Source organism: Mustela lutreola, chromosome 1, assembly GCF_030435805.1.
Source record: "Mustela lutreola isolate mMusLut2 chromosome 1, mMusLut2.pri, whole genome shotgun sequence".
Classification (NCBI taxonomy): Eukaryota; Metazoa; Chordata; class Mammalia; order Carnivora; family Mustelidae; genus Mustela; species Mustela lutreola.
In genome coordinates, this window is record NC_081290.1 from 230140472 (window position 1) to 230155703 (window position 15232).

Below are 15232 nucleotides of genomic sequence, written 5' to 3' on the forward strand. Positions count from 1 at the left end.
AGGGAGAAGCTTCAGCTCTGGGTTTCAGACTCTAGGACAAAGCTTTAAAAAAAGGGATTACAAGCCAGTCTCACTGCTAGAAGACAGGGCCAATGTAGGGCTCCCCACCTCCTCAAAGAAGGAGAAACAAAACAGAAAACTGTTGTGGGACACTGAGCTGCCCTGAGGCCAAGGCTCGCAGCAACTGCAGGCCTAGGGTAGTAGGAATCAGAGCCCCAGGCCTGAGAACCCAGTCATCCCAGCTCTGCACCTGGATGAGCCCCAACATTACCATGGGTGCACCTCTCATGCCATCATAAGCACCTGGGTGACCTGAGGCTCCATGGGCAGCAACATAAAACTGCTAGAGGAGGAAGGATAAGCTCAGAGGAAAGAGGGGACAAAAGATGTGACATATTCTGTGAGGCAGAGACCCAGCCGGTTCAGGTCCTATGCCTGTGTTTCTGAGGCCCAGAGGAGCTGGCCAGGTCCCATCGGCAGCTCGCCATCATGTGCACTCAGACTGCCTTTTGAAGAGCTATCATCTGCTCCTTGCATCCCCTCCAGGACAGGGCCAGCCCCATGCCCCTCCCTGTCTTCAGAAGCCCCAGGGCCCTATCTGTGGGGTCTCTCCAGCTGGGGCTGGCCCATCACAGCCCAGGACAAAGGCCTGGGTCCCAGCTGAGCTGCTACCCTCTGATTATCTCAGATTAGGGAGCCTGTGACCATCTGGACACAGCTGATAATGGCAGAGGGGAGGGGAGTGGAGAGGAGGGGTGTGGTGGGGAGGCCCAGACCCTCAGAGCCTGCCTATCCCCACCGCAGGGATAACGCCCAAGACAAAGCAAAAAAGGTGCTGTATTGTTTGACCACCTAAACAAAAGCCTGAATGGAAAAGGCAGGGGCAAATTCAGGGTAAGATTTGAGAACATGGGCACCTCACCTGGACTGGGCACTTCCTGTATGCCAAGTAGACCACCCCATTTCCCCAACAATGACCATTCATGCTATCCCATCCAAGTACCAATGCCCTTTCCTATTCTCTCTGCCTGGGCAGATCCAACACCCTCCACTCCAGAGCTGACTACTCTCTCCTTAAGCCCTTCCTTATCTGTCTGCCCCTTTTCCCACCAGACATATGGCCAGGCCTTTATATATGACATCTCTAGTCTTCCTGACATACCCATAGAATGCTTCTTGAGGCAGGAAAGGTGTCAGCTTGATTTTTCTATCCCCCAATGCCCAGAACAGGAGCCCACCTTACTCCCACCTCAGTATGCTATACCAGTTTCCTGGATTTCTATTTTATAGAAGGTAAGGTAGATACTATTGCCCCACTTACCAATGAGGAAACAGAGACTCAGAGCTGTGAAGTGATTTGCCTACTAATGTCACTGGTCTGGTGAGTGGTGGCAGAGCCAGGATTCCACCCTGGGTCCAGCTACCTCCAAAGCCTGCTCTCTCCATGTGGCCTCACCAAGGCTCTGCTGATCTGAGAAAGCTAATCTGAGAAAACAGTCTTGAGGGTGGCACATGAGTTATTTAGAAATAGAAAATATGGCAGTCCTCCCTTATCTGTGGGGGATACATCCCAAGAACCCCAGCATATGCCTGAAATCACAGACGGTAGCAAACCCTGCACACACACTGTTTTTCCTACATATACATACATCCATAGGATAAAGTTTAATTTATAAATTAGGCACAGTAATAATAGATTAAAATAATTACAAAAATTATAACATACTATAATAAAAGTTATGTGAATGTGGGCTCCCTCAAAATACCTTTTTGTACTATACTTACCCTTCTTGCAATGATGTGAGTTGATAAAATGCCTACAGGATGAGATGAAATGAGGTGAATGACACAGACATCATGATGTAGCATTAGGCTGCTACTGATCTGAACCAAGTCACAAGGAGGATCGTCTGCTTGCAGAATGAGGTTGATGTCAGATAACTGAAATTGCAGAAAGTGAAGCCACGGGTAAAGGGGTCGGGGGACTACTGTACATCATTTCCACCCTGGGAAATCCCAGCCTCATGTGATTTGGTCCCTGCCCTTAGGGGCCTCCAGCTGGATGAGGGGGAACCATCGTTCATCTCCCTCGTGAGTGAGGCTCACAGAACACAATACAAAGATACACACCCATGTGTCCTAATTTCCTAGGATGGTGGGTTTGACCAAGACCATATATGGAGGGCCTCCCTGGCTTCTAGCCCACTGCTCCTCCCCACAACTGGGCTGCCTGCTGAACAAGAGGGACGTCACTACACAACAGGAAACCAGACCACAAGTTCTGAGTATATGACTCCTTAGCTACAGGGGTTTGCTATACCCTCCCCAGCTGAGAACACCCTTAACTCTCTGTATGCCATCAGAAGCCACTGGACCCAAATTTAGTTTAGTTTTTTTTTTTTTTTTTAAGATTTTATTTATTTGACAGACAGAGATCACAAGTAGGCAGAGAAGCAGGCAGAGGGAGAGGAGGAAGCAGGCTCCCTGCCAAGCAGAGAACCCGATGCGGGGCTCGATCCCAGGACCCTGGGATCATGACCTGAGCTGAAGGCAGAGGCTTTAACCCACTGAGCCACCCAGGCGCCCCCCAAATTTAGTTTTTGAGTTTCATTTTTAAGAAGTTCTATTTGTAAGGATTGATGTTTTATGACTGTTATTCTTAGCAGTCTTCTAAAAAACAATGAGAAATTTATTTACCTTCCAAAGACATAAAACTCTTATGGATTCATTAGATTCTTTTATAAATCTAAAATACATTATGAGATCATGATGAATTTATTTTTCCTGTATCTTGAAAAGCTTTGCTATTTCATCATCCTACAAATTATTTCATGTTACTCATCAGTGATTACCAAAGAAGATCACGATGATAAAATGGAAGGATGGTATTGCCATCACATCGTCCTTCAGTTTCCATACCGAACTTCCCTTAAGTACTACAGATCATCTTTCAAAAAGGTACAAGAAGTCCAGAGATGTTGGCTAAGAATTCAGGGTTTTTCATTTCCACCCATAATGACAGAAGAGAAGCAGAAGTTCTTTCACACTTAATCAGAAAATGAATGAAATCAGAAAATGAAAATCAGAAAATGAATGCAGAGACACATGGTAGTACTCTAGTCTCTGAGAATGGGGAAATTGCTCATATAAACAAAATCTTTCCTACGTGAATTTTTTTTTAAAGATTTTATTTATTTATTTGACAAATGGAGATCACAAGTAGGCAGAGAAGCAGACAGAGAGAGAGAAGGAAGCAGGCTCCCTGCGGAGCAGAGAGCACAATGCAGGGCTCCATCCCAGGACCCTGAGATCATGACCTGAGCCAAAGGCAGCGGCTTAACCCACTGAGCCACCCAGGTGCCCCCCACATATCTTTTGACAAAGACCTGTACCATTCTGTTTTGTATAGTATTCAGTATTCATCTTTTAGGATGCCTATGCCCCCAAATTTACTTGATATAGTTTGTTACATGCTGAGGCAGTTGTGTACGAAGGTGACTGTAGGGAAACAGATACTGTAGATATTTTAAAAAATTCATTAGATTGGTCAAATTGATCCTTATACACCGAAAATTAAAAATATTTTAAAATTATGGAGCAAAGAAAATGACTGTCCCCTCTTCAATATTATGAGCCATCAAAAATTTTTGAAGTATTCCATGTTGACAATACAAGTGCAAAACTAAACAAAACCAAAAACCCAGAAGCAGTAAGCTAGAGCCTACTAGAGATATATTTGGAATCTGGGATCAGTAGTTATAAGATGCATACATGCCAGCTTCACACATGTTGGCTGATGAGCATTTAACAGCATTCAAGGAATGGTGTGCTTTGGGGGCATATATGTCTTCCAGGCAAGGAAAATATGAAAATGCTTGCTGCTTTAATTCATATATATATGAATTATATACACAAGTACTTATTTTCATGACTATATGAATCACAGTTCTATTGAAATATAACTAATATCCCATAAAACCCACCCATTTGGAGGGGATAATTCAATGTTTTTTAATATATTCAGAATGGTGCTGTTATTTCTTGCTGAAATTTTAGTATTTTTTAAGATTTTATGTATTTATCTGACACAGAGAAAGTGCCACAAGCAGGGGGAGCAGGAGAGGGAGAAGCAGGCTCACTGCCGAGCAGGTAGCCTGATGTTGGCCTCGATCCCAGGACACTGGGATCATGACCTGAGTTGAAGGCAGTTGCTTAACAGACTGAGCCTCCCAGGTGTTCCCAAATTTTAGTAATTTTAAATACTTGTTTGAATACTTGTAAAAATTTATAAAATGGTTTTCCACTTTCCCTTTATTCTTCCTTATGTAAATTATCTGTAAAGTGACTTAAAAGGTAGGGTGTCTTGGGACACCTGGGTGGCTGTCGTTAAGCGTCTACCTTTGGCTCAGGTCACGATCCCAGGGTCCTGGGATCATGGCCCACATCAGGCTACCTGCTCGGCAGGAAGCCTGCTTCTCCGTCTCCTTCTCCTCGTTTGTGTTCCCTCTCTTGCTGCGTCTGTCAAATAAATAAATAAAATCTTAAAAAAAAAAAAAGGTAGGGTGTCTGTTAGACTCAAATGGTAAATAGCAATGGCTATTTTTCCTGTTGTCCTAAGGGAAAACCATTGAGCAAAGACCCATTACCTCTGGTCTCTGATCCCTGAAGGGAAAGAGGCCCTCTTGCTGGGTCTGTGCTCTCTCTCTCCTCCCCCTAAAAAGCAAAAATATTCTTAATTAAAGGCCAGTGGAGCCCTATCCTCTCTTGGCAGTTTGGGATTCAAAAGGTCCAGCTCCTCTGGCTCACCTCACAAAGGACCAGCAGGAGCAGGCCAATCATGAGGGCAGTCCCTGGCCAGGGGGATGAACCCATAGCAGCAGCACTCCCCAATCAGTAGACAAAGTCCCAGCTGTACTTGTATGGCTGCACTGCTAGTACAACACAGGAATGAGCAGCAAAGGCGTGGTCTCATTTGAATTTCAGAGCTGGGGCACCTGGGTGGCTCAGTGGGTTAAGCCTCCGCCTTCAGCTCAGGTCATGATGTCAGGGTCCTGGGATTGAGCCCCACATGGGGCTCTCTGCTGGGTGGGGAGCCTGCTCCTCCTCTCTGCCTGCCTCTCTGCCTACTTGTGATCTGTCAAATACATAGATAAAAGCTTAAAAAAAACACAAAAAACCATGTAGTTTTGATCAATAACAATAGGAAAATGGTTTGTTTCATAGATAAAATAACATCAAAATCTCATGTTCCTGAAGAAGAAAAAAAAAATAGTAAGAAAAACTGTCTTTAGAGGTTGAAAATGTTGACCTTCAAAGATACCTGAATGCTTTCCTGCCCTGGTGTTGGCAAGCCCTAACATGAAGCAGCTATATCTATACATAGCCAACACTGGAGCTCACAAACATTCACTAGGTGGAATATGGCATGGTAAAAGGCCAAATTCACCACCTATGTATGTGGCAGTGAGACCTGACCAGCAATGCCGACTTAACCCCAGAAGTAGAAAGCACAGTTTCTATGGTCAGAGCCCTTACAATTAGGATGGGTAGAACCCAATACCATGAAGTTAAGCTATTCATTCCCAAGAGAATATGCTTAAGTACTCAACGGTAACAACATCCCACATTTACTGAGGACCTCTAATAGGTCAGGCACTGTGCTATGAAATCAGAGGCAGATGAGCAAAGGCTCAGAGATGTTAACTCTCTCATGTCCCCATGCTCATACTGCTAAGTTGTGAACCTGGTTTTGAGCCCAGAGTCTGGCTGGAAAGCCTGGGCTCTTAACTGTCTCCAGAGATAACACACTAGATGATAAACACTACAGACAGGTATTGATGGTTAGGTCTTCTTCCAACAGCCCTGTGAGATACTGAGGACTGGAAAGATTCACCCTCAGTAGATCAGTGCTGCTGTCACATTTGAACCCAGGCCTGAATGCAAAGCCTTGCTTCTCCCCACCACCTCTGAAGTCTCCTTTTCAAAGCACTCTGCAGAGAAAAGCATCCTCCATCCTACCAAGCTTGAACATTCCCATAGTCTTTGGCTAATTTCCCAGCTAGAGGGTTGGCTGACTTGGAGGTGAGGAGCAGATCCCACATGATCACCCTGCTGTGGACTCCAGAAGGAAGATTCTGTCTAGAGGCAGACCATGTCCAAGACACCCTCCGCCCATTGTCCTCTGATGCCGCCAGTTTCTGTACTTCTCCTGGTTCTCCATCTTAACAGTGCTAACCATTGGTTCTGGACCCTTGCTTGCCCCGTGGGCCTATTTCCAAATTCTCTCATTCCAGCAGCTATTCTCTCTTTGCCTGATGGACAAGTTAATCTACCAGTTTCTGCTTGAAGCCCCTGTCCTGGTGCCAGGAATCCTAATGACTAAACTTAACTCTTAAGAGCTTGACAGCAAACTTTTGGTGACAAGTCCATGAAAGGATGTCATTTGCTTCCATGTTGCCATCAGCCAGATTCCCACCAGGGGGTTCGGTGCAATGTGCAAGTCTGGGCCCACCTCAGGCAGCTGGGTAGTACACAGGGCTAGCCAGTCAGATATTCACACCTGGAATTTTGAACTTTAAAAGGATAGGAGGCAGTGGAAAAACTCACTTAAGCTCAAGGGGGGGTGGTAACATCCTTTAAGGTAACCTGCATTTCTTCATGGGCTGTAGTCAGTGCTTACCTAAGTTATGCACTTATTTCACATGGTTTCTTGAAATGGTTAAAAAAAAAAATACCTCAAAGCCTCTCCTTTCTTTACCTGAGTAATGGCTATCCAGGGGTGTTCATGTTGAAAACTTGAACTTTACATGTGCACACTAACTGGCATAGTATTCTGCAGGTCCATGCAATTCAGTTAGTTTTACTTTCCTTCCCCAAGCTCGTACTTTGGTGTTTCCGTCCTGCTACAGCACCCCCTGGTGGGGACATTAACAGCACTTCTGAATCCCAACAAACTTCCAGTTTTTAAGTTGATTGAGTTAGGAATTTAAACAATCTTATAACCTGATACACAAACACCTGTGCTAGTACCAGAAATTGAGGTCTTACATGACGAGAACTGCCTTCACCGATTTCCAACACCCAGTATTCTGGATGCTTATACTAGCTAAACTACTTTCCCAACAGAAAATCCCCTCACAACTGAACTACAGAAGTCCAGAAATAAGAATTAAGCAGCCTAGTTCAAACACTTTTCCAGTAAAATTACAAAATGCCATTCATTTTACCCAGAAGGGATATATAAAACCTTATAGCTGCCTATATTACATTAGGTTTGGGGTGGGTAGAGAATCATTTACTCAAGGCACTCGAATCTCACTTTATGCATGTGTAGTACTGAGGAACTAACACCAACTTCTCTACTCAAAACTTCACCCTCAGCCCTTCCAAGAAAACCTTCATTAGCCTGAAAAACTGTCACCTCAAGGTGAAAGGAAGCATGGGGAAATAAGGAACATTTACATTTTTGTATACTTGGCTCTACTTCCTAATACAGTAACTATAATACACAGTCCACACTCCCTAGACCACTGTAAATGGTTAACACATCAGCTATGCCAGAGGCTAGAGACTTCTAAAGGGTTGGGAAGTGTCTCTACTAATGGTAGGTATGTGGTTTCAGTTCCATTACCATTGACAAAAAATTAAGAGGTTACGGTCCAGACAGTATAAACATCAAAGGTTCTTATAGGAGTGGGGGCAGAGATACATGTCATTGTGCTCCTAATGGAACTTAATCCCTATATAGTCATATAGGATTTTCATGCCGCTTTGTTCCACACTAGTTTCACCTGAAGAAACCAGGAGGACCCAATTTCTTTTCTTTTCTTTTTTTTTTTTTTTTTAAGATTTTATTTGACAGAGATACAGCAAGAGAGGGAATACAAGCAGGGGGAATGAGAGAAGAAGTAGGCTTCCTGCTGAGCAGGGACCCCGATGCTTCAGGCCGAAGACAGAGGCTTAACAACTGAGCCCCCCAGGCACTCCAATTTCTTATAGCTATCAATATAGAACACTTCAAATATGACAAACTATACACAATGTAAATGTTCTTTACACTTTCCTGGAGTATAATGGCTAAGAGGACAGAAGAGCTATACACTGCTTAGGAAAATCTACTTATTTCAGGCTCTTCAGAAGCAAAAGCAAATCCCCTTTACACTTCAAAGATGCTCAGGTTGAAATGGAGAATTATGTAAAATCTACCTATAGTATAGAATGACCTAAAATATAATGGACACTGTATTTATTTTCTATGTGCAGTTAAGATTTCCTTATGGGCACCTGGGTGGCTCAGTTAAGTGCCTGCCTTCAGCTCAGGTCGTAATGCTAGGGTGGGGGGGAGAGTACCACCTTGGGCTCCTTGCTTGGCATGGAGCCTGCTTCTCCTTCAGCCTGTTGCTCCTTGTCCATGCTCTGACAAATGAATCTTAAAATCTCCTTACGCATCAGGAAAAGAAAACCATCTTAAAAAAAAAAAAAAAAAGATTTTATTTATTTGACAGAGATCACAAATAGGCAGAGAGGCAGGAGGAAGCAGGCTCCCTGATGAGCAGAGAGCCCAATGTGGGGCTTGATCCCAGGACCCTGGGATCATGACCTGAGCCGAAGGCAGAGGCTTCAACCCACTGAGCCACCCAGGTCCCCAAAAGAAAACCATCTTAAATATATCCCTGGGGAACCTGGGTGGCTCAGTCAGTTAACCATCGGCCTTCAGCTCAGGTCCTAATCCCAGGGTCCTGGGATGGAATCACACTCCCTGCTCAGCAGGAAGCCTGCTTTTCCCTCTCCCACTCCCCCTGCTTGTGTTCCCCACTTCTGTCAAATAAATAAATAAATAAATAAATAAATAAAATCAATCTTGAAAAATACACACACAAATATATCCCTCTTGGGGCACCTGGGTGGCTCAGCGGGTTAAAGCCTCTGCCTTCAACTCAGGTCACGATCCCATCTCTGTTCAGCAGGGAGCCTGCTGCCCCCACTCTGTCTGCCTACTTGTGATCTGTCAAATAAATGGATAAAATCTTAAAAATATATATATATATACACACACACCCCTCTTCTAAACCTATAATGCCAAACTGAAGGTCAACTCATCGGTGCTGTCCTCTTAGCAATCAGCCTTCACTTTCATCAGATTTATAGGATATTACTCTGGTTAGCTCTGTTTGGGTCCTCCTGTTGCAGCTCCTGCCTCACAAGCACAGCTGAAACCAAGAATTGCAGGGAAAGTGAGCCAGAGAGCCCTGAAAAATCAATCAAGTAATGTTCCCTTCGGGCAAAAAATTTCTCAGACCAAAAAGAGGACATACAGTCTATTCACGCCATGTATCTTTCTCAAAGATTTTATTAAAGGTCTTTGCGGACTGAAATCCAGTCTCCAGATCCAGCTGCCGGAGAGACCCTGAAACCAAATAAAGCACAACAGTAAAAACAGAATTTTCACCTGAATACTGGTTCTTCCATGTCCCACTTAGGATGTGCATGAAGAATACACACACACAAAACACCCAGAAACAAACAAAAGGTACTAGGCTTAGAAGAGGCTTGGTGTTACTGTTTCAACTGCTTAAGAGGCTGCTGAAGAACAGGTAACTAACAAGAGTGCTTTATTTTAAGCAAGTAAGAGGAAACACCTTGTTTCAAACTCAGTGATAAACACAGGAACTTCTTAGGAGACCAAGGTATACCCCTCCCCTACAGAATCCGTGGTTAAATGGGACCTCCACTCCAGCCTGCATTGTGAAGCGTCAAGAAAGTACAGTCCGAGTTTATGTATTAGTGCTTAGCGCAGGTTGGGACACACTAGTAGCAGGAAGACAAGAGGGTCCTACTCCACACCAAAAGGCCCCTAGTGACACACCTGTTATGCTGTGGGTACTGGCTGTGGCATTGCAGGAGGCTCTGGCTTCCCACCTTTCTGTTCCGAGATGGGGGTGGTGGGCAGTATCTCATCTTTGGGTTCCACAATGCTCACATGATCTGGCAGGGGCTTCTTAGGGCCAATCTTACCACTTGGGTCCCAAGGAAGCATGATCTTCACTTTGATGCCCAGCACACCTAGAAGATGCCAAAATTAGTATCTAGCTGTGGTTGCCCCAGTCCCACCGTAAGACAAGGCAGAAAGAAGACAGGAGTAGGTTCTTCAAGCACCCGAGTCTGGTCCCTTCTCAGACAAATGCCTCTAATCAATCAATGAACAGGACACTTTTGCAAAAGGAACACATGCACGGCACCACAGAACGTGGCACTGACAAGGACCAAGAGCAGGATGTGACCTTTCTGACTCGTCATCGTGTCATCACTGAAGGGTACACAGGTGGCTGAGACAAGAGCAAACCAACTCTCAGATCTGACCTATCTCAGCAATACAGTTCTTACACAGCTCATCAATAAACCCAAGTGGAGTATAAACATGCTCCACTTCTCCAAAATGAATTTCCCAGCACTGAAGTATGCACAAAAAATCACAACCATATGCTGAAGGCTCTTTGCCTGCAGCACTCCCAGCTGCTCACCCTGTCTGAGCAGCACATGGCGCACAGCCGTGTCAACGTAGTAGTTAACAGGGTCCCCACTGTGAATCATCAGGCCATCCACAAACTTCATGGATTTAGCCCTCTGTCCTCTGAGTTTTCCAGATACCACGACCTCACAGCCTTTGGCCCCACTCTCCATGATGAACCGCAGCACACCATAGCAGGCCCTTTGGGAGAACAAGACAGATATCCACATGTTATCACAGAAGACAAGACTGTTCGATTCTATCCCACACCACCATGTTAAAAAGAGCATGAACACGAGACTCACTAGTATGCACTATTTTCCATGTTCCTTTAATACGGAATGAATTTGACCAGAGCCTGTCAATTCTCTTTCAGTCCTATCGCACATCTTAAGCAGATTCCTTAGGGAATATAAGCCAATTCCTTCTAACCAAGTGTTTCCCAGCCTTGGATCCACATTAGAGTCACCTCAACAAGATTAAAATAAAACAAAAACACCTATGAAGTCGAGTCCTAACAGCAGGCCAATAAACAGGCAACTATAGACTCAAGAATTGACTCTTTTTGGGGCACCTGGGTGGCTCAGTGGGTCGAAGCCTCTGCCTTCGGCTCAGGTCAGGATCTCAGGGTCCTGGGATCAAGCCCCACATTGGGCTGTCTGCTCAGCGGGGAGCCTGCTTCCTCCTCTCTCTCTCTCTGCCTGCTTCTCTGCCTACTTGTGATCTCTCTCTGTCAAATAAATACATAAAATCTTAAAAAAAAAAATTGACTTAAGCAGGCCCCACACTTAGCACAGAACTGGACATGGGTCTCAACCTCATGACCCTTAGATCATAACCTAAACCAAACCCAAAAGTCGGACACTTAACCGATCGAGTCACCTATGTGCCCCTAAACTGGCAATTAAATGCTGGGGGTGGTAAAACTCAAGCATAGATTGTCCACTCCTTCTTTGCAAGCACAACATTTCACAATCAGGATGGCAATCAATAAGAACCCAGAAGTACCCGAGCCACTGAGGGGCCCCTTTATGGTTTATAATATATTCCTCAACCTCTAGAATTCACATTCATTAGAAACTCTACTACAGTAGGCTCCTAGCTCTCTTGACTGAGCACTGGAAAAAGGTATTTCTAAGGCCTATAGAATTGACAATGCACACATAAATAAAAACCTTAAAAAAAGCGCCTGGGTAGCTCAGTAAGCTCAGGTCATGGTCCCAGGGTCTTGCGTTCGAGCCCTGCTGAACAGCGAGCCTGCTTCTCCCTCTCCCGGCCACTCTGCCTACTTGTGCTGTCAAATAAATAAATAATATCTTAAAAAATAAACTTCAGTGCGTACAAAAACAACCTGGATCAAGTGGTTGGGCCGCACCTCCACTTTCCATTTTAGTGGGTAGAGACTGCGAATTTTTATTTCTAACAAGTCCTCTGATGATGGCAGTGATGCTGGCTCAGGAACCAAGCTTTTGAGGACCATGGTCTAAGTGGTGTAGTAGGCATTCAAGGCAGACAAGCAGTCTTTCTTGTATGTCCCTACCTATAGCCTTTCCTGCTACCCACCTCCCCACCAGGTCAACCTTCCTAAAACATAGCTCTCATGTCCTTCCCCTGCTGAAAAACCTTCCAGGGCTCTGCAGGAAGTGCCAACTAAATTTCATACACTAAGACAAAGCATTCCATTTCTTCACAACAGTGAAATTCCACAAAGAATTCCTACGGAGATCTCATCAGTAGGCCCAGCTCCAGACCCCATCTAGCTACCTCATGCCCTTTCTAGTCCTGGAGTTTTGTTCTATTCCCAAAGCACCAAGGCAGTACTCCCTTTACAGCACTGACCCCTCTTTAAAACAATCATCAGAAGTTTCAGGCCACTCACCTCCGCACAGCAAGGCCTCCTAGGAGTTTGTAACGCAGAGACTCTGCCTGGGCAATAGCACACAAACCTCTTGTAGCCACCTTTTCAGCATAAAGCTGTAAGAAAGAAACAAAGCATACCCTTAAACCTGTAATTTTCCCCACAGTTTTCAATAAAAAAAACTTCATTCATCATACAAGCATGTACCACTGTGGCATCCCTCAAGTACTAGAACACTTCCACTAGCCACATGTAGCCTACACTTTGTGACATAGTCCAAATCTTTCCATATTGTCCTTCCACCCCTAGCTCCTTCTACAGCAACACCAACTGATGAGGCAGCCAATGCACCATATGTACCATTACTATTCCCAAGTTGAAAGCAAAAAATCCCTTCACCACCAGAAATGAGCAGAAAAGGACTATCAAAGGAAGCCCACTGCTTATTAAGAGAACTTGAACAAAATACCAATCCACAGTAATCTCTGGCACAAGGCACAATCATTCACCTCTACACTGCCCTCGGGGAAACCAAACCTCTTCTGAACCACAGCAGTTAATTCTCGGATCCGCCGGCCCTTCTCACCAAGAACATTCTGTGTCCTGGGGAAAAAAAAAAAAAAAAACACAGACAATTTATAGCTCTTACAAAATTCCAAACATGGCTTTAAATTTTTACATATATGTAGTAAAGTACCATTTACCTAACATACGAACTATAAATTTTGGATGACAAGAACTAAAGTTCGATTTAAAATAGTTAAGACTCAGGTCATGATCCCAGGGCCCTGGGATAGAGCCCAGCATCAGACTCCCTGCTCCATGGGGCATCCGCTTCTCCTTCAGTCCCCTCACCCTCACTTGTGCTCTCTCTAATAAACAAATAAAAATCTTAAAAAAGAAAGCTTACATTTGCCAGTGCACTGACTGTCCCTGTAAGTTTACAGAATACACCCTCCTTATACAGCAATTACAGATGATAGCCAAGAAAATGAGTTTTCACCTGGTGGCCAAGATAATGATTTCTGTCCTGGTTGGTGTCACTCGGACCTCAACCCCGGAGTAGCCATCTTCAGCCAGCTCCCGAGTGAGGAACTCGTTCAGTTCAGCTTTGAAGATGCCATCAGCAACAAACTAACCGAAAGGGAAAATTCACAATTAGAACTTGGACGCAGGGTCATTTTCCTGCCTAGTCCTTCTGCCAATGCAACGCTCATCAACATTCAACACCTTGAAAAAACCACCCATCATCACCCTATTACCCTTGTTCCACCACTCATGTAGCAACCCTTCTCAGACAAATGCCTCTAGGTCGTCCTCTGGAAGTTACTTTAACCCAAGGGCCCTTAAAACCGCCACAGAACGCAGCAAGGAGTAGGGGCCACCTGGCAAAGATAATACCTCCAGTCAGACTCGTCATCCTCTCTTCATTGAAGGGTTTTTTTAAGACTTGCTGTATGTACCTACACATGCTGAACAAAAAGCGGTCCTCAAATGGCACATCCACAACTCCTTCATTCATTAAGGCAGAGATGCTGCCCTTTTAACTAACGAAAATAGACTTAAGTAAGCAGTCGCAATTGTAGACACAACTTGGACCACCTGAAGACTGCCAGCCAGGTTATCCTGCAATAAAGTGCGCGTGTCTTACAAAGCCGGAAAGTCCTAATTCGAGTAAAAGTGTGAATTTACACGTTATCACGCCCACACAAAATGACAAGTTAGGTGCCTATTTCTAATGCATATGGATTTTACACCGTCCTCGCCCACGGAAAAGCAAAAAGTGGAAATTCGATGAAGTGCTTGTTCCAGGTCTCCTCCCTCCATTAGCCCATCAGTTTCCTTGGGGTACAGATGGAGCAAGAAACCGTCAGCAGCCTTCCCAAGCGAGTTCTCTGGGGTCAGAAGGCCGCAACCCGACTCGAAGCAAGCATGAGTACGCTGCCACCTCCCGTTCCCAAACTCACAGTGAGACCTGAGGGGAAACGGCTCAACCTCTCAAAGGACCACATGTTTACTGAAGCTATTTGCTGGCCAAGAAATGCTCACAAGCGCTTCATCCCGTGCAGGAGGGACACCCGGCGTTCATCTCTGCTATTCGCCCAGAAGCGGCAGCGATCAATCACTCCCTTTCGCCGCCAAACTGAGGTCGCCAGGTTCGGGCCCCGCGTTCAATCCACCGCCATCCGCGGCCCGCGGGAATGCCACGCGGCCGAGGCCGCTTCTCGAAGCAGGGCATGGAGCTGCGAGTCTCGCGACGGCGTCTCCACAAACCCCGACCCGCGCGGCGCCAGTTCCCCGGACCAAGGCCCCAGGGTCTCACCTTCCTCTTCTTCGAAATCTGCACCGCCATCTTGCCGCCGCGCGCCCCGGAAAGAAAAGGAAGTAGCTCGTGGGCGGAAGTAGGTATAAAGAGCGCGAGCGACGAGTAAGAACGGCGCGACGTCGACGCCTGTACGTGCTCCTGGGAATTGTAGTTTTTAGAAAGGCATTAAAGGAAAAAAGGAGGGTAATGGAGACACCTATAGGCAGAAATAGGAAAGGGAGACGCTCAATCGGAACTTCAGAACTGCAAGAGAGCCTGGAAATTCCAAGTATAAGCTCACACAGTAACAGCATGGAACTCTGGTTCCTACCCTCTGCACTCAATGAAATTCGTTTAGGTCCAGCCCTTCTAATCTGTATCCATTTCCTCTGTTCCAAATGATGGCAATACTAATATCTAATATTGATTAAATATTCTAGGGACTGTTCTATGCCTTTATATTATGAACTCATTTATCTCTACCTTTCATAAAGTAAAATATGTAACGGAAGTCACAAAATAGTGGTTCATGGATTCACAATTATTTTTCCATTAAAAAATT

General features: G+C 45.1%; 1 protein-coding gene and 2 non-coding genes across 3 annotated transcripts; all 3 read right to left on the reverse strand.

The window, feature by feature from the left end:
- Positions 1 to 9331: 9331 nt before the first annotated feature.
- On the reverse strand, positions 9332 to 14790 carry RPS3 (ribosomal protein S3). Its single transcript, XM_059188787.1, has 7 exons — positions 14689 to 14790; positions 13369 to 13499; positions 12875 to 12968; positions 12387 to 12481; positions 10521 to 10708; positions 9866 to 10062; positions 9332 to 9406 (listed from the first exon to the last, which is right to left on the reverse strand). Exons 1-6 carry the CDS (start codon positions 14716 to 14718, stop codon positions 9869 to 9871), a joined length of 732 nt encoding a protein of 243 aa, XP_059044770.1. The 5' UTR covers positions 14719 to 14790; the 3' UTR covers positions 9332 to 9406; positions 9866 to 9868.
- LOC131822987 (small nucleolar RNA SNORD15) lies at positions 10168 to 10312 on the reverse strand. Its single transcript, XR_009350439.1, has one exon. It is a non-coding gene; the product is annotated as a small nucleolar RNA SNORD15 (small nucleolar RNA).
- Positions 13654 to 13801, reverse strand: LOC131822988 (small nucleolar RNA SNORD15). Its single transcript, XR_009350440.1, has one exon. It is a non-coding gene; the product is annotated as a small nucleolar RNA SNORD15 (small nucleolar RNA).
- Positions 14791 to 15232: the final 442 nt, after the last annotated feature.